Here is a 16004-nt window from a genome sequence, read left to right as displayed (position 1 = left end):
TCACATTTTTGTTAGACTAACCTGAATTGGTCCACCTTCCCACCTTAATTTAAAGGGCATGTCTACATTGCAATCCCAGGTGATGGCATCTTGGGTAGACAAGTCTGTGCTTGCTTCATCTATGTTAGCATTGCTAAAAATAGAAGTGTAGACATGGCGGCATGGGCTTCAGGCATGCAGGCTAGCAATGAGAGTATGTCCCCAAGGTCCTGGGTGGGATTGCACAACCTATGCTGAAGCCCATGCCACCATGTCTGGCCTGCTATTTTTAGCAATGCTAGAGTAGGTCTGTCCACCCAAGTTGTAAATGCACCATAGGCTGCTGTGTAGACATACCCACAGAATACGATAACAGAGAGCTAAGCACATGGAAAGAACCAATCATTCACACAAACAATGTGCTGCAACACAATGCCTTGATGTAGTCGAGGATATCGAATCCATCTGGATCCAGAGTGAAGAATACCATACTCATCTGGATAGGATGCAAATGTTAAGCGCACATTCTCCTCTGTACACCGGTGCCTCTGCAAACTGAAAGTACGGCCAGGAGAGCTTTGAAGATACAAGCTTGTACTGAAGAGGCTGACTCTCAGTTCTCACAATATGTTTCCTCTGCTACTTCAATACTGTACTGACACCTGACATTCCACAGCAGCATAGGGACCTGTGCCCCTCTCAGGTGCACAGTGTGTTACCAGCTTGCAGTCAGCCATATGCAGGCGTGAAAGTAACTTAAAGGACTTACCAGTACGCCGGAGTCCTGAGCAGGGGGCGTGGCCTCAACCGGAAGAGGCGGGGCCTCAACCAGAAGAGGCAGGGCCTTTACATTCCCTGGCCCTTTAAATCACCGCTGGAGCCCTCCCGCCGCTATTCCAGGGCTCTGGCAGCGGGGCTCAGGCAGTGATTTAAAGGGCCCGGGGTTCACAACAGCGGTCGGAGCCCAGGGCCCCTTAAATCACTGCTGGAGCCCTGCCACCGCTACCCCAGGGCTCTGGCAGCAGGGCTCGGACGGTGATTTAAAGGGCCTGGGACTCCGGCCACTGTAGGGAGCCCCGGGTCCTTTAAAATGCTGGCCTGGGGAAGCTGGTCCGGTCTGGCACGGTGTACTGGCTCTTGTCGGTATGCCGTACCATACCGGCTTACTTTCACTTCTGGCCATATGCACATAATGTGAGATGAGATCTAAGCGTAGCAACAACCAGAAACATGCACATGCCAGAGCTGTCTCCTGAGTTACCCATCAGCCAGGATTTGGTCATTCCTGCCCCAGTTGCCTATTGTTTTCATGCCCACCTCCCCTCAGTAAAATAAAATGGAGAAAACATCAGGGGAGGTAGAAATATGAAAAGAAATTACCGGAGGAGACATTGTAGCGGAGAATTCTTATCCTGTCCTGTAGCTGCAACCTGCAGGCTCAAGAACAGAGAAAGTAAGAGATACACTCAGGTCATTCAATGGCACACAATTAAGGCTAAGATTTTGTCACAGAAATTTTTAGTAAAAGTCAGGGACAGGTCATGGGCTTTCGAGAATTTTTCTTTATTGCCCGTGACCTGTCCCTGACTTTTACTAAAAATATCCCTGACAAAATAGGGAGCCGAGCTGTGGGCTCCCCACACTGCCTGCAGAGGTTGGGCAGTTGCAGGGGCCGCTCTGAACTCTGGGGCTTTGAAGGACCCCCAGCAGCTCAGAACACTGGGGGCCTGGCTCAGAACTCCGGGAAACCTCTACCATCTGCGGCAGCTGGAACCTTTGGGGTACGCCCGCAGAGCTGCCGGGGCTCCCGCTGCTCACAGTGGCTGGGAGCTGTGAGGGGCCCACACTGCCGGAGGCAGTCAGGAGCAGCAGCTCTGCCGTCCCGGCCAGCCGGGAGCTCTGAGGGGCCCCCACTGCTCGTGTTTGCTGGGAGCTGCGGGAGGGGGGCCCCGCAATGCCCGCTGTGTCCCCACGGCAGCTGGGAACTCCGGAGGGCCCCTGGCACCTGTAGCCATGAGGAGCTGTGGGGTCCCCCTGCTACAAAGGGGGGACCCGAAAGCTCCCGACCGACAGGGTTGAATTCATGGAGGTCACTGGAAGTCACGGATTCTGTGACTTCTGCAACCTCCATGAAAAAATCATAGCCTTACACATAATTAAACACAGGATATCACACCTACCCATGCAAACCCCAGCCACAATCTGCAGCACTATTACCTAGCACAAAATCTGAGGGAAGTCATGGGTCTGTTCTTTGCTTGCAAAGCAATTAGGTGCAAGTATTCAAAGCAAGGCACAACCTGTGCACCCAGAAAGACCTCTGTGCGCAAGCCCACTGTGCACCTCAAAATTTCCTTTCAAACCCCTGTGCATATCCTTTTGTGATAAAGTGGGATTTTTTTGTAATATTTGTGTGACCCCTATGCATGCCTCAGTTTCCCCTATATGTTGTACTTTTACACAGTGGCGGGGGAAAGGACTGTTGGTTTGGAGACACAAGTGTGTGTGCTGCCTAGCTGTCTGAGCCTGAATGGGTCATTACAAAGGACTGGCCAAGGCTGACTCCAGTTAAAATGACACAGAGGTAGATGCATTTCCCCACTTCTCAGCAGGGAAGCTAAGGAGGGACCCCAGCTTGAGAACAAAGGACTGGGAAGGTGTGAGGTGGGGGATAAGAGTTGGCTCTGGAAGGAGTCAGCGCTCTCACCTGGGAACTGACCAAGGAGGTCAGACAGCTTGAGGCAGACAGAGCCTGAACATGGGGTTCACTTTCACTCCAGCTTGGCCGGGCTTTGGCTAACCAGACTAGACTATATGTTAACCTTCAATTCTCTATGCTAAAATAAGGACTTCCTGTGCTGTGTTCCAGCTGACTAATAAACTCTACTGTTCTGATAACGCTGCCTGAGTGGTGCTGTAAATACTTGGCGACGTGCGTTAATCCCCAAAATATTTATGTCTCTACCAGGAGTCTACTTCAGTTGGACTCTCTGAACAGTGGGGTGGGGGGAGAGAAAACCTTTTGTAGTAATAAACACCCATTTTTTTATGGTTTGTGTGTATAAAAACATCTTCTGTATTTTCCACAGTATGCATCCGATGAAGTGAGCTGTAGCTCACGAAAGCTTATGCTCAAATAAATTGGTTAGTCTCTAAGGTGCCACAAGTACTCCTTTTCTTTTTGCGAATAGAGACTAACACGGCTGTTACTCTGAAACCTCTCCGAACAGAGCTCATGGTGTGAAGCAGGAGCATTGAAGCCCCAGAGGTTCAGTCCAGGAGGTGGTGAGGCTGCATGGCCTATTCTGGAGAAAGGGTGAGACCCCTTGGGAGTCTGGCACATTGAAGGGGTTCCTCCTAGAGACTGTTGCAAAGCTGAGGTTGTAGCACCAATCCTGTGGATCCGTGACACCTTTATACCCTCATCCTCTCCTTTTGCATGCTGTGACAAAGTTCCTCCTCTGCCTTGGTGGGTCCTGCACTTATTGGCGGATTTGCTTGCTTCAGAGATTCATGGCAGCCCTCAGTTTGGCCACTTTTGCTAGTGGCTCAAACCTGTCATTCACTCAGCTAACCTCATCACTGGCCAGCATGGGGAAAAGGAAGGAGAACAATCCCCGTAGTCTCTGCTGATCCACCTAGTGGGTCAGGGGACAGGCCAGGGACCTTCCCCTCTGGTGGGACCCACAGTCCAGATCAACTCCTCCTGTATCCAATAGGGAGTTAGGGGGACAGGGGGAACCCAGGCCCGCCCTCTACTCCGGGTGCCAGCCCAGGGCTGTGTGGATTGCAGCTGTCTACAGTGTTTCGTGTAACACCTGTGTGACAGCTACAACTCCCTGGGCTACTTCCCCATGGCCTCCTCCCAACACCTTCTTTATCCTCACCACAGGACCTTCCTCCTGATGCCAGATAGTGTTTGTACTCCTCAGTCCTCCAGCAGCACTCCCTCTCACTCTCTGTTCCTTGCATGCCCCTCACTGACTGAAGTGAGGTCCTTTTTAAACCAGGTGACCTGATTAGCTTGCCTGTCTTAATGGATTCTAGCAGCCTCTTGATTGTTCTGGAACCGCCCCTGTTACCTCACCCAGGGAAAAGGGACCTGCTTAATCTGGGGCTAATACAGCTGCTTTCTATCACTCTCCTATAGCCATCTGGCCCGACCCTGTCACAATGCATACACATACATATTCACCTAGTGCACTCGCCACCCCACCTCATCTGTACATTAATTATGCCTGCAAAATCTCCTACGTGCGAACCCACCACACCTGCAAAAAACAAACAAAAAACCCCCAACAACCCTCAATTGCTGGCTTCAGACATGCAAAAATGGGGTTCTGTGAGTGCGAGGGGCACGCGCACGTTTTTCTACATGCCTCTTCTACCCTGCTTTGAAAACCTGGCCCTTGCAAGAGTTGTGAAATGTGAATGTATTTGGCTCTAACGCCACAGTGACATTTAGGTGTTTGCATCTAACATGCAGTGTCATGGTGACATGATAATATCATGTGCTCATGTGAGGCAGGGAGTGAAAACGAAAGCATCACAATGCAGCTGATTCACCAGGCAGAACACATACTAAAAGGGTGGGACTTATTTAGGATTAGGTCCATTACGGTGCAATGCTACAGAAAGAGGCTTTAGGGCTTCTCAGGTACAATATCCTTACATGGGCTCTCCCTCCACCCCTGGCATCTCTAAGAGAACACACAGCCGTAGCGGTGCCTCTCAGCTTGAACTGTACCTCACTGAACTCTCTGCACTACTTAGATTCCCTAGGGACTCAGGAGATGTGGGCACTTCTCTCTTGCTGGTGAAGAACAAGACAGTAAGCACATGGCCCTGAGAGGCCCAGGTGACTTTCCGACATATTTCTGAACCCTCTGATCCTCAAGGCTGCCAGAGGCCAGACCACCCCCTTAGCTGCTGCAAGTCAGAGGGGCAAGCCTTGGGGCTGCCAGGGGATGTGAAGGGCATTATGCTCTAGTCCCACCCTGTCACAGTCCTGCCATACCCACTCCAAATCTGCTCCATAATGTCCCACATCCTAGGGGGCAGGGGCCAGATGAGGATTCCTCTTAACTAGGGGAACTCTTACCTGTAGCCCTCATAACCACTGTAAATCCCCTTGGTGCTGCTGGGGTGGAGCACAGTGGGTCCAGGCATGGGAAAGCTATGATTAAATTAACCTGCTACGTTGGCAGTAATCCCATTTCACAAATGGGGCCACTGAGGCACAGTGCAATGAAGTGACAAGCTCCAGGTTGCACAGTGAGGCCAGGTCTACCCTACAGATTTCTGCCAGCTTAGCTCTGTCTGTCAGGGGGGTGAGATGGGATCCCTGACTGACAGAGCTGGGCTAGCAAAAGAGCAAGTGTAGATGCAGTTATACCAGAAAAACTGATTTTACCAGTCTAGCTTATTTTGTTTGGGGGGTTGGATGGTGGTGCTGGAAAATAAGCTATACCAGCAAAAGCACAGCTTTGCCAGGTTAAGCTGCGTCCACACTAGAAGCGCTTTGTGGGTATAGTATACTGGTACGGCTATCCCTGGAAAAGCGCTCCTATAGTGTAGACGTGGCCTGAGACAGTGGCAGTAAGGAATAGAACCCAGCAGTCCTGATGCCCCCTGGCTGTCTGCCTTAATCACAAAATCACCTTTCTCTTCTGAACACCAGATGATCACTTCTTTGCAAAGCCACAGGATTTCTCAGGGTTTGCTGGAGGAATGAGACCCAGGCAAGAGGTGACATCCAGGTCAGCATGTTACTGAGAGCATTCTGTGAGGATTCCAAAAACGCTTCCCATTTCCCTACACTGTATTTATACACTGAATTAGAAGCAGCTTTTCAAAAACCATCCAGCTCCTCCCAGTACACACTCTCCCTCCATGCAGAATAACTCACGTAGCAGACTAAAACCCAGTCAAGGGAGTACAGCATCCAGGATTTTCCTCACCAACTTTTCTATCCAATGCACTAGTGTATTTGGGACACATAGGGGGCCTCATGCTCCACGGGGCGAGAAAGAGTCCTGTTCCATTCCTAGACCCCACCTTGTGCTCCCTAAGGGAGCAAGCACAGAGGGTGCTGTAAGACCAGCACACATTGGCAGTGGGGAAGAAACAGTGTGATGGATGTAGCAGGACAGACTCAGTCCTGTGCTCTATACTAACTCTATCAGCATGTAAGGGCCAAACTGTATTGCAAGGAGCTGGGGCAGAATTCCCCATTGCACAGGGCCACTTAAGCAGCCCTATGTTGCACCCCTCCCCCCGCTTTGTAAGTCTTTGCGCAAACAGTGTGTAGGGGCAGGACGGGTGGGTGGGACAGGGAGCACATAGAGGATAGAAAGGGGAATCGCCACAGTGCACACCACTACGAAGATTTGGGACTGCTCCAGACTGTAGAACAGGCCTCTGGGAATTCTCAGGAAGCTGCTGTAAATTAGAGCACCTTTGAGGCTGCTCTAATCTACACCAGTGGCCATTTCAGCCCCTAGAGCAGCCCAGAATCCTGGGGATGGACGAGTATGATCAAGCCACCTGTCCTCCTCTTCCTGCAGGAGCAGCACAAGATAGGTCCCAGGATGCAGAGACACGGAAGGAAGCCAGATTCTGGTGTCAGTTACAACTCGTATTAACTCACATGGAGCCATGCTGGATTTCCACTGGTGTAACAGAGAGCAGAGTTGGCACAGGGAGCTGACGGGTAAATGAGATGGTGTAATTCTGACACCAGCACTGTCCTGGCCATGATTTCACTGTCAAGTGACAGTTATGGCAGAGTGCATTGTGGCATTAGACAGCTGCAGAGTAGAGCTGATTCTGAAGCCCTTAAAACTGAGCCACAGCACAGGTGGCTGCTGTGGATTGTAGTTCATTTGGTTACAAGTCAGTGATAGCGACAGCCCAGAAAGGAAGAAAGATCCTGTGGGACACCACACCAGCACACCCAGAAGTCTAGGTACTGCCTGAGGAGCAAGATAAAATCTAGACGTAAGAAAAGAAGCAAGGCCTGAAAAGGGAGTTGTCATAAATATAAAGGGAAGGGTAACCACCTTTCTGTATTCAGTGCTATAAAATCCCTCCTGGCCAGAGGCAACATCCTGTTACCTGTAAAGGGTTAAGAAGCTCAACTAACCTGGCTAGCACCTGACCCAAAGGACCAATAAAGGGACAAGATATTTTCAAATCTTTGGGGAGGTGGCACGGGGTAGGGGGTGGAAGGCTTTTTTGTTTGTGCTCTTTGTTTACGTGGTTGTTCTCTCTTGGGACTTAGAGAGGCCAGACAGAAATCCATCTTCTCCAACCCATCCTAGTCCAAGTCTCCAATATTGCAATCAGTATAGGTAAGCCAGGCAAGGCGGATTAGTTTATCTTTTGTTTTATGTGAATTTTCTCTGTGTTAAGAGGGAAGTTTATTCCTGTTTTCTGTAATTTTAAGGTTTTGCCCAGAGGGGGATCCTCTGTGTTTTGAATCTGAATACCCTGTAAAGTATTTTCCATCCTGATTTTACAGAGATTATTTTTACCTTTCTTTCTTTTTTTTTTTTTTTAAATAAAATCCTTCTTTTAAGAACCTGACTGATTTTTCCATTGTTCCAAGATCCAGGGGTTTGGGTCTTTGATGATTTTGTAACAAATTGGTTAGGATATTATTCTCAAGCCTCCCCAGGAAAGAGGGTGTGTAGGGCTTGGGGGGATATTTTGTGGGAAAGACGTCTCCAAGTGGTCTCTTTCCCTGTTCTTTGTTTAAAACGCTTGGTGGTGGCAGCATACTGTTCAAGGACAAGGCAAAGTTTGTACCCTGGGGAAGTTTTTAACCTAAGCTGGTAAGAATAAGCTTAAGGGATCTTTCATGCGGGTCCCCACATCTGTACCCTAGAGTTCAGAGTGGGGAAGGAACCCTGACAGGAGTCAATATGGTGTAGTGAGGCAGAAGGAGCCAGGCATTCTGGATTCTGCTATTGGCTTTGTCAATGACTCACTTTCTGACATAATGTGACCAAGTGCCAATTTTCTGTAATGTTTTTATTATGCCTTTGTGTGCCTCAGTTTCCCCATGTACTTTACATTGCTACCCAATGGTTGCAAAAAGGGTTAGAATGTGGCTTTTGGGGCAGAGCGGGGGACATGAGGTGCTGTGTCACTTCATTGTCTGGGGTGGAATGAATGGATTGTTAGAGGACTGGCTGTAAGTGACCCATATCAATGAAGCCTCCAGAAAGACAAAGGAAGCTGCACCGAACCGAACGACTGACATTGTCCCGGGAACATATGAACTCAGCATGGGTCAGCAGGAAGGGGATAAGTTTGGGTTCTTGGAGGGACTCTGCAGCTCTCTCTAAGGACTGACAGAGAGCCTGAAATGGAGTCCATGGCAGCTTGGCTGGCTGACTGGCTTGGCCAGTATGGACCATGTCTTAACCCGAGATTCTCTACACTCACCTCAGGACTAGCCGTTGCTGTGTTCCAGTCAACTAATAAACCCTGTGCTGTTTTAGAAAAGGCTGCCTGGTGTCACTGCAAATCCTCACAGACAGCCCTGAATGGTTACAGTACACGCCTCCTGCAGGAGTCCTGCTTGGCTAGACTTGCTGCAGGGAGCCACAGAAGGAGAAAGGGTTCTCTGGTGCCCGAAGACCCAGTTTCGGTGTCTCAGAGGCTGCAGCCCTGCCCTGTGGAATTGTGTGGGTCCTTGGGGCCCAGAACACTAAAAGGGTCACTCTCAAGGCACTGGTAATAGCCTGTGGCATGGACCAGAGTCTGGTCTCACTAGGTCATATAATCATAGAATCATAGAATATCAGGGTTGGAAGGGACCCCAGAAGGTCATCTAGTCCAACCCCCTGCTCAAAGCAGGACCAATTCCCAGTTAAATCATCCCAGCCAGGGCTTTGTCAAGCCTGACCTTAAAAACCTCTAAGGAAGGAGATTCTACCACCTCCCTAGGTAACGCATTCCAGTGTTTCACCACCCTCTTAGTGAAAAAGTTTTTCCTAATATCCAATCTAAACCTCCCCCACTGCAACTTGAGACCATTACTCCTCGTTCTGTCATCTGCTACCATTGAGAACAGTCTAGAGCCATCCTCTTTGGAACCCCCTTTCAGGTAGTTGAAAGCAGCTATCAAATCCCCCCTCATTCTTCTCTTCTGCAGGCTAAACAATCCCAGCTCCCTCAGCCTCTCCTCATAACTCATGTGTTCCAGTCCCCTAATCATTTTTGTTGCCCTTCGCTGGACTCTCTCCAATTTATCCACATCCTTCTTGAAGTGTGGGGCCCAAAACTGGACACAGTACTCCAGATGAGGCCTCACCAATGTCGAATAGAGGGGAACGATCACGTCCCTCGATCTGCTCGCTATGCCCCTACTTATACATCCCAAAATGCCATTGGCCTTCTTGGCAACAAGGGCACACTGCTGACTCATATCCAGCTTCTCGTCCACTGTCACCCCTAGGTCCTTTTCCGCAGAACTGCTGCCTAGCCATTCGGTCCCTAGTCTGTAGCTGTGCATTGGGTTCTTCCGTCCTAAGTGCAGGACCCTGCACTTATCCTTATTGAACCTCATCAGATTCCTTTTGGCCCAATCTTCCAATTGGTCTAGGTCCTTCTGTATCCTATCCCTCCCCTCCAGCGTATCTACCACTCCTCCCAGTTTAGTATCATCCGCAAATTTGCTGAAAGTGCAATCCACACCATCCTCCAGATCATTTATGAAGATATTGAATAAAACCGGCCCCAGGACCGACCCTTGGGGCACTCCACTTGATACCGTCTCAGTTTTCCCATTAACAAAACAGGGACAAGTCTACTGACCCAAAGTACTTTGGTCTCCTTGCAAGAAAGGTGCAACGTAAGTACAAAACATCGCTATTATGCCATTTCCTTCCCAGCTGGTGGTCTGGCAAAGGGGATTCACAGGTCAGAAAAAGGGTTTTTTTAACCAAAATAAAAATTCAGGGAAAATTTGTTCCAAAAATTTCTAATTTTCTCTGGATTTTCCAGAGGTTCAAAGCGTTTAACGCACCCTGGCACCTGATGGTGATGAACATGATATCCAGCCTGTGGCTGAGACACTGGGCATATTTGAGAATCATAAGCCAGGACTTTGGTGGCTATTCACTTGTCTCAGGGGATCAGTGTGAGGGATCCTAGGAAGCAATGGGCACTCACAGAGAGAAAAAATGAGCAATGCATATGTTCATACCTCTGAGCATTCTCTCTGGTGAGATTCACAGCAGCTTCCTCTTTATCCACAGCTATCACCCGGCTCTGGCACAGAAGGAAACAAAATACACATTATATCACCAACATTACTGCTGTTAGCTGATGACTGGACATACAGACTGTGGCAAAAGGGGCAAATGAGACAGATGATGCCAATATAATGTCTTGGAAAAGGTCTCTCTGTCTTTCTAACACCAAAATCAGATATAGCCCCTGAAGAATCCATCTTAGGACTTCCACGGAAGCAGGATACTTTGGGGTTGTGTAGTCACACAGGGCTGACCTTACCATGAGGCGAACTGAGGCAGCCGCCTCAGGTGGCAGACTGTGTGGGGGTGGGGGTGGGGGCCACTAGGACCCAGAGTGTAGAATATTGTGTCTGCTGCTGGTGCATATGTATTCTCTCTGCTCTAGATGCACAGAGATGGTGGAGTGCTGTGCTGGAGGAAGGAGGGCACAAGAAACATAACAGGCAGGCAGGAGAAAAGGTGAGAGGGAATAACAGAAAGCAGCAGGAGCGGCAGGGAGAGAGAAGAGGAGGAGCCTCTTATGTACCTCTCTAGCACCCACAGGAGCCTGGACTGATTAACACCAGCTTCTCAGGGAGCTTCCTGTTTCTGCTACTTCCCTGAACCCACTGGAGGAGAACAGGCAGTCAACTGAAGTAGTAGGAGCCCTTAAGACGCTGATATCCTCCCTCACTCAGGCCTGGCTACCAGCCTGCTTATTTGTCCCCTTCAATTGAGTGTTGAGAGCCAATATAGCCGGCACAGAACAGCAGTCATCAGTGAAAGAAGAAAACGCCCCTCTGGGGCAGCATTCAGAAAAAGAAAGAAAGCAAAGGAAGCTTTTCTATCGAAGCAGGAAGGAGCTCTCCTGAGATACATAGACACAAATGTTCACGGTGAGCCTTCTGGCCCCAGTGAGGATGTGAGTGGTGAGGAGATGCCTGATCTTCCAGTTAGTCAGAGTGCAGGTGACCTGGCAGCTTACTGCAGCATCCATATCTTCATCTCAAATGGATGTAACCATGCACATTCCTGAAGAAAAGTGTAGATCAGAGAAGACTGTGGTGGAGGTGCAAGCAACAGCTGCTGCTGAGTTTAGTTCCTTAAGTCTAGATGATCCAGGACTGTGGACCCACTTGAGCAGTAGCGTGAGGGACTTCCTTGTACTGCATGGGCCACAGCAAGTGAAAAACTTCATGTTCTCCAAAGACAATGAAAATAGAAGTTTCCATCCAACACATTACTGGCGTGGAATCCCCAATGGTGACAAAGTGGAGAGGCCATGGCTTATGTATTCAAAAACCCAGAATGTTGCATACTGTTTTTGTTGCAAACTCTTCCAGTCTAACGTTCCAGCCACATTGGGTTTGACAGGAACAAAGGACTGGAAAAATCTGGATAGAAATCTGGCATGCCACAAGAAGGCAGCAAATCACCAGAGAGCATTCCATAGGTGGAAAGAGCTTGAGATGAGACTAAGGTTAAAGGCCACCATAGATGATCAGCATCAAGAGAAGATTGCATCAGAGTCTCTTTTCTGGCAACATGTTCTGAAAAGGCTCATTGCCCTTGTGAGAATGCTTGCAACTCAAAACCTAGCACGGCCTGGCACTTCAGATCAGCTGTATGTGCCAAACTAGGGAAACTTCCTTAAAATTGTGGAGCTGATGGCTGAGTTTGATGCTGTATTCCAGGAGCATCTAAGAAGAGTCACCACCCAAGAAATGTACACACACCATTACCATGGAAAAACAATTCAAAATGAGATCATACAGTTACTGGCAACAAAAGTCGAACAGAAGATTGTAGCAGATCTGAAGTCAGCAAGATAATACGCTGTTATTCTGGACTGCACACCTGACATCAGCCATATGGAACGAATGACTTTAATGGTGCGTTTTGTAACAACAACAGAACCTAGTCCCTGCAATGGTGACTGTCAGAGAGTATTTTCTAGAATTTATTGACATTGATGATACTAAAGGGGCTGGTATGACAAATGTGCTTCTTAAAAAGCTGGAAGACACGGGAATTGCGATAGCTGACATGAGAGGTCAGGGCTACGATAGTGGTGCCAACATGAGAGGAAAGAACAGAGGAGTGCAGACACGGATCAGAGAGTTAAACCCTCGAGCTTTTTTTGTCCCATGCAGTTCTCATTCATTGAACTTGGTGGTCAGTGATGCAGCATCAGCTTCTAGCGCGGCTGCTGAATTTTTTAATGTAATTCAAAACATCTATGTATTTTTCTCTGCATCAACTCATCAATTGCAAATTTTGAAGCAACATCTGGGAACATCCTCTCTGACACTGTAACCACTGAGTGCCACACGATGGGAAAGTCGAGTGGAGGCAATAAAGCCTATCAAACACCAAATAGGGAAGATAGCTGATGCCATAGTTGACATTATGGAGGAAAATGCTATGACAGGAACTGTTTGTGGGAGAACAGTGGCAGAGGGAAACGGAATCACCAGAAACATACATAACGTCAAATTCCTGAGTGGCTTAGTGTTGTGGCATGACTTACTGTTTGAAATAAATGTTGTAAGCAAGAGACTCCAAGGTATTGACCTTGATATATCTGGAGCGATGAACAACTGGACAAAGCAAAGTCATACCTACAGTCTTACCAGTCAGATAAGGGATTTCAAAACGTTCTGAAGAGTGCACAGAAGTTGGCAGAGGAACTTGACACTGAAGCTATTTTCCCATCCATTCAAGAATACACGAGTCACCGAAGAAGACGACATTTTGATTACAAGGCACGAAATAATCCCATAAGAGACCCCAAACAACAATTCAAAGTTGAATTCTTTAACCAGCTGCTAGATTGTGCAATACAGTCAGTTGAAGAACGTTTCATGCAGCTCAAGGAACAAAGCAGTATATTTGGGATGCTGTATGCTTATTCCATAACTCCTCACTATACCTGAAGAAAACCTACACAAGCAATGCAGGGCACTAGAGACAGTGTTGACACATGATGACATGCACAATATTGACGCGAGTGATTTAAGTGATGAACTGAAAGTCCTTTCAAGATACATTTCAGCAGGATCAACTCCAAAGGCTGTTCTGGAATATATGTGCACAAATAAGATTACCACCCTCTTTCCAAATGCTTTTGTTGCTCTGCGCATACTTCTAACACTTCCTGTAACAGTTGCCAGTGGAGAACGCAACTTCTCCAAGCTGAAGTTAATAAAAACACATCTACGCTCCACAATGACACAGGAGAGGCTGGTCAACCTTGCAACCATCTCAGTAGAGCATGAGCTGGCCCAGACTGTGGACCTTCAGGAAGCAGTTCAAAACTTTGCAACCAAGAAGGCACGGAAAGCACCACTTTGATTATTCAATGCCAGTGTTTACTATGCAGACAAGAAAAGTTACATTTGCTGTTCAGGGGTTTGAAAGTTAAGTGTTCCTTAACATTTTTGAACAAGGCATTTAAAGTTATTAGTGCTCCTTTATTGGGGTAGGTAGCAGAGCAGTACCATGAGAGGAGTAGAACAGGAAGAAGGCAGAATTGAGACCTTTCAAAGTTTTGGCCCAAGCGAGGGGGCATGGGGGCGTCATTTGAGCTCACCGCCTCAGGTGCCAAAACGTTGTGGGCCGGCCCTGCGCTTGTAGCTAGGCCTTCAGCATGACTGAATATTTTCATTACCATTGCCAGCATTTTACCTTAATAAAAAGTCTTAGGGCCAGACCTTCTGCTGGTGTGAATCAGATGGAGTCAGAGGAGCTACACCGATTTGCATCAGCTAACGACCTAGTCCTAAATATATCTGTGATTCTGGCAGGCCAGGTGCCAGCTCATGCCAAGGCCCCTAGGCCACACTGAATATTGACAAATGCATAACTGGAAACCAATCTGGCTCACCTGTGTGTTAGCATTGTTAAAACAGATGTTAAGTTTTTATAAATGTATTGAGTGTTTGGACTTAATAAAATGCTTATGACTTGCTGCCTGCATTAATCTCACTTATAATAGCTATTATTGGGAGATGGTAATAGTTAAGTGTTTGCTATGAAACTGGAAACCCCCACTGTCAGGAGAGAAGCATTACCAAGTGTGAGATACCAGTTTACCACAAGAGGTGAGATCTCCTACCCAACAAAAGAAGGCCTATAGACACCAGATGAACCACTGTGGAACGTCCGCAGACAAAAAGACTTTCCTGATTGCTCTCCCCGACACCCAGGAAGAGGGGACATGCACAAACCCTCATCCCATAACAGTTTGAAATCTGGGAAAGGGAATAAAAATCTCTGATCAGAAGGCTCTGTGTCCCTATGCTGTTTGAACTTCAGTGAGGAGGCAAGACTTCTAAGCATAAGCAAGGGATCCCCAGCTGTTTAGTTTGGGTTAGCCCTAAAGGACATCTAGAGCTTGCAAATTACAGCAGCTTCTATTGCCTTTCGAAACCTAAGACTGTAACTCAAGTGTGTGTTTACCTGCTTTAATCTTGTAAATAACTCATTTATTTTTCCTAGTTAATAAATCTTTAGTTAGTTTATCACAGGACTGGCTACAAGCACTGTCTTTGGGGAGAGTTCTAAGGTACAATTAACCTGGGGTAAGTGTCTGGGACAAGAAGTAACCTGAATATTATTATGATTTTTGGTGTAAGAGACCATCTGTCACAACGGCAGACTTGTCTGGGAGGCAAAAGTGCCCAAGGGGACAGTCTGTGACTCCAGAATAAGGCTGTTCTAGTGCTTTAGGAGTTCACAGTTGATATTCTGTTGGCAAAATCTAATTATACAACATGTAACCAGTTTGGGATTTGTGCTCCAATTTGTAAGGCTGCCTTGAGGCTGGCACCCATGTTTGTGAGCCACTCCAGACAGCTTGACAGTATCAACTGGTAAACTGGGACAGAGCAGCCCAGCAGAACAGAGAGTGAGGAGTAGAGAGGAAAGAGCTTCATAGGTTCCTCATGTCTGATGCAGAAAGAATCCATGCCCTAAGGAATCCACTCCAGATTTAAAAGGAGATACACTGTATGCTGGGACAGGTGACCTGGGGTACACAGACTGTTCTGCGGAGAGCTCTATCCTTGATATAACCATACATGACAAGTTGCTAGTTCTTTATCTTAATGCAGCACTTTAGGGCCAAATTCTGTCTTGATGTACATGTCATAGACATTAGTATGGTTGTGTGGTGCGTAAGCCTGCACAGATCTAAGCTGGTGTATTCACTCAAGGCTCATGTATGTTGGCCATTTGGGGAAGGGCTGACGTAACATACAAGGACAGACTGACACAGTCATTTATGTCTGAAAGGCAAGGAGAGCAGCGTGGTGCTTGAGTAGGGAAACCAGAGCAATTTATAATTTGGCCTAGTGAAAACTAAACATCAGCCCAACAGGTCACCGGGCAAAGGGACTTGAGCTACAGGAATGACCTTCCATAGACCTTACAAACTAACCCTCGATGCTTCTTCTCAGTGGCGTGCCAGGACAGTTTTATTAAGGCATGCAACAACTCACTGGCACACCTTAGGCATCCAAAATAGTGTCATCCATGCCACGTGACCTCGCATGTACCATATGGGCCAAGGTGATGCTGTTTGGAGGTGTAGTGGGGTGGTCACCCGCTCCGGCCTTGAAGGGCTTAAAACAATCAGGAGAGGGCTGTGGCTAGGAGCAAGCAGTTCCCAGGCTGATTGGGGAAGCAGGCTCACCTGTGGCCATGCCCCAATCAGGGCTCAGCTGTCCCTTATAAGAGGGCAGTGGGCCAAGAGCAGACAGAGTCTCCTCTAGCTGTGGA

The 16004-nt window shown here is 48.0% G+C and overlaps 1 protein-coding gene across 6 annotated transcripts in view; it reads right to left on the bottom strand.

The window, feature by feature from the left end:
* HEMK1 (HemK methyltransferase 1, mitochondrial release factors N(5)-glutamine) overlaps positions 1-16004 on the bottom strand; it is a 74327-nt gene that overhangs the window by 32617 nt on the left and 25706 nt on the right. For all 6 annotated transcript variants that reach the window (XM_078853732.1, XM_078853730.1, XM_078853728.1 and 3 more), the window contains 2 exons: positions 10196-10260; positions 1360-1409 (listed from right to left, as the gene is read on the bottom strand). In XM_078853732.1, the coding sequence (XP_078709858.1) occupies positions 1360-1409; positions 10196-10260 (115 nt within the window). The remainder of the gene's footprint in view (positions 1-1359; positions 1410-10195; positions 10261-16004) is intronic.

The sequence above is a fragment of the Lepidochelys kempii genome, chromosome 7 (assembly GCF_965140285.1).
Source record: "Lepidochelys kempii isolate rLepKem1 chromosome 7, rLepKem1.hap1, whole genome shotgun sequence".
In the NCBI taxonomy this organism is placed as follows: domain Eukaryota; kingdom Metazoa; phylum Chordata; order Testudines; family Cheloniidae; genus Lepidochelys; species Lepidochelys kempii.
The sequence above is the reverse complement of the archived record's forward strand: the minus strand, read 5'-3'. Positions and strand labels throughout refer to the sequence as shown.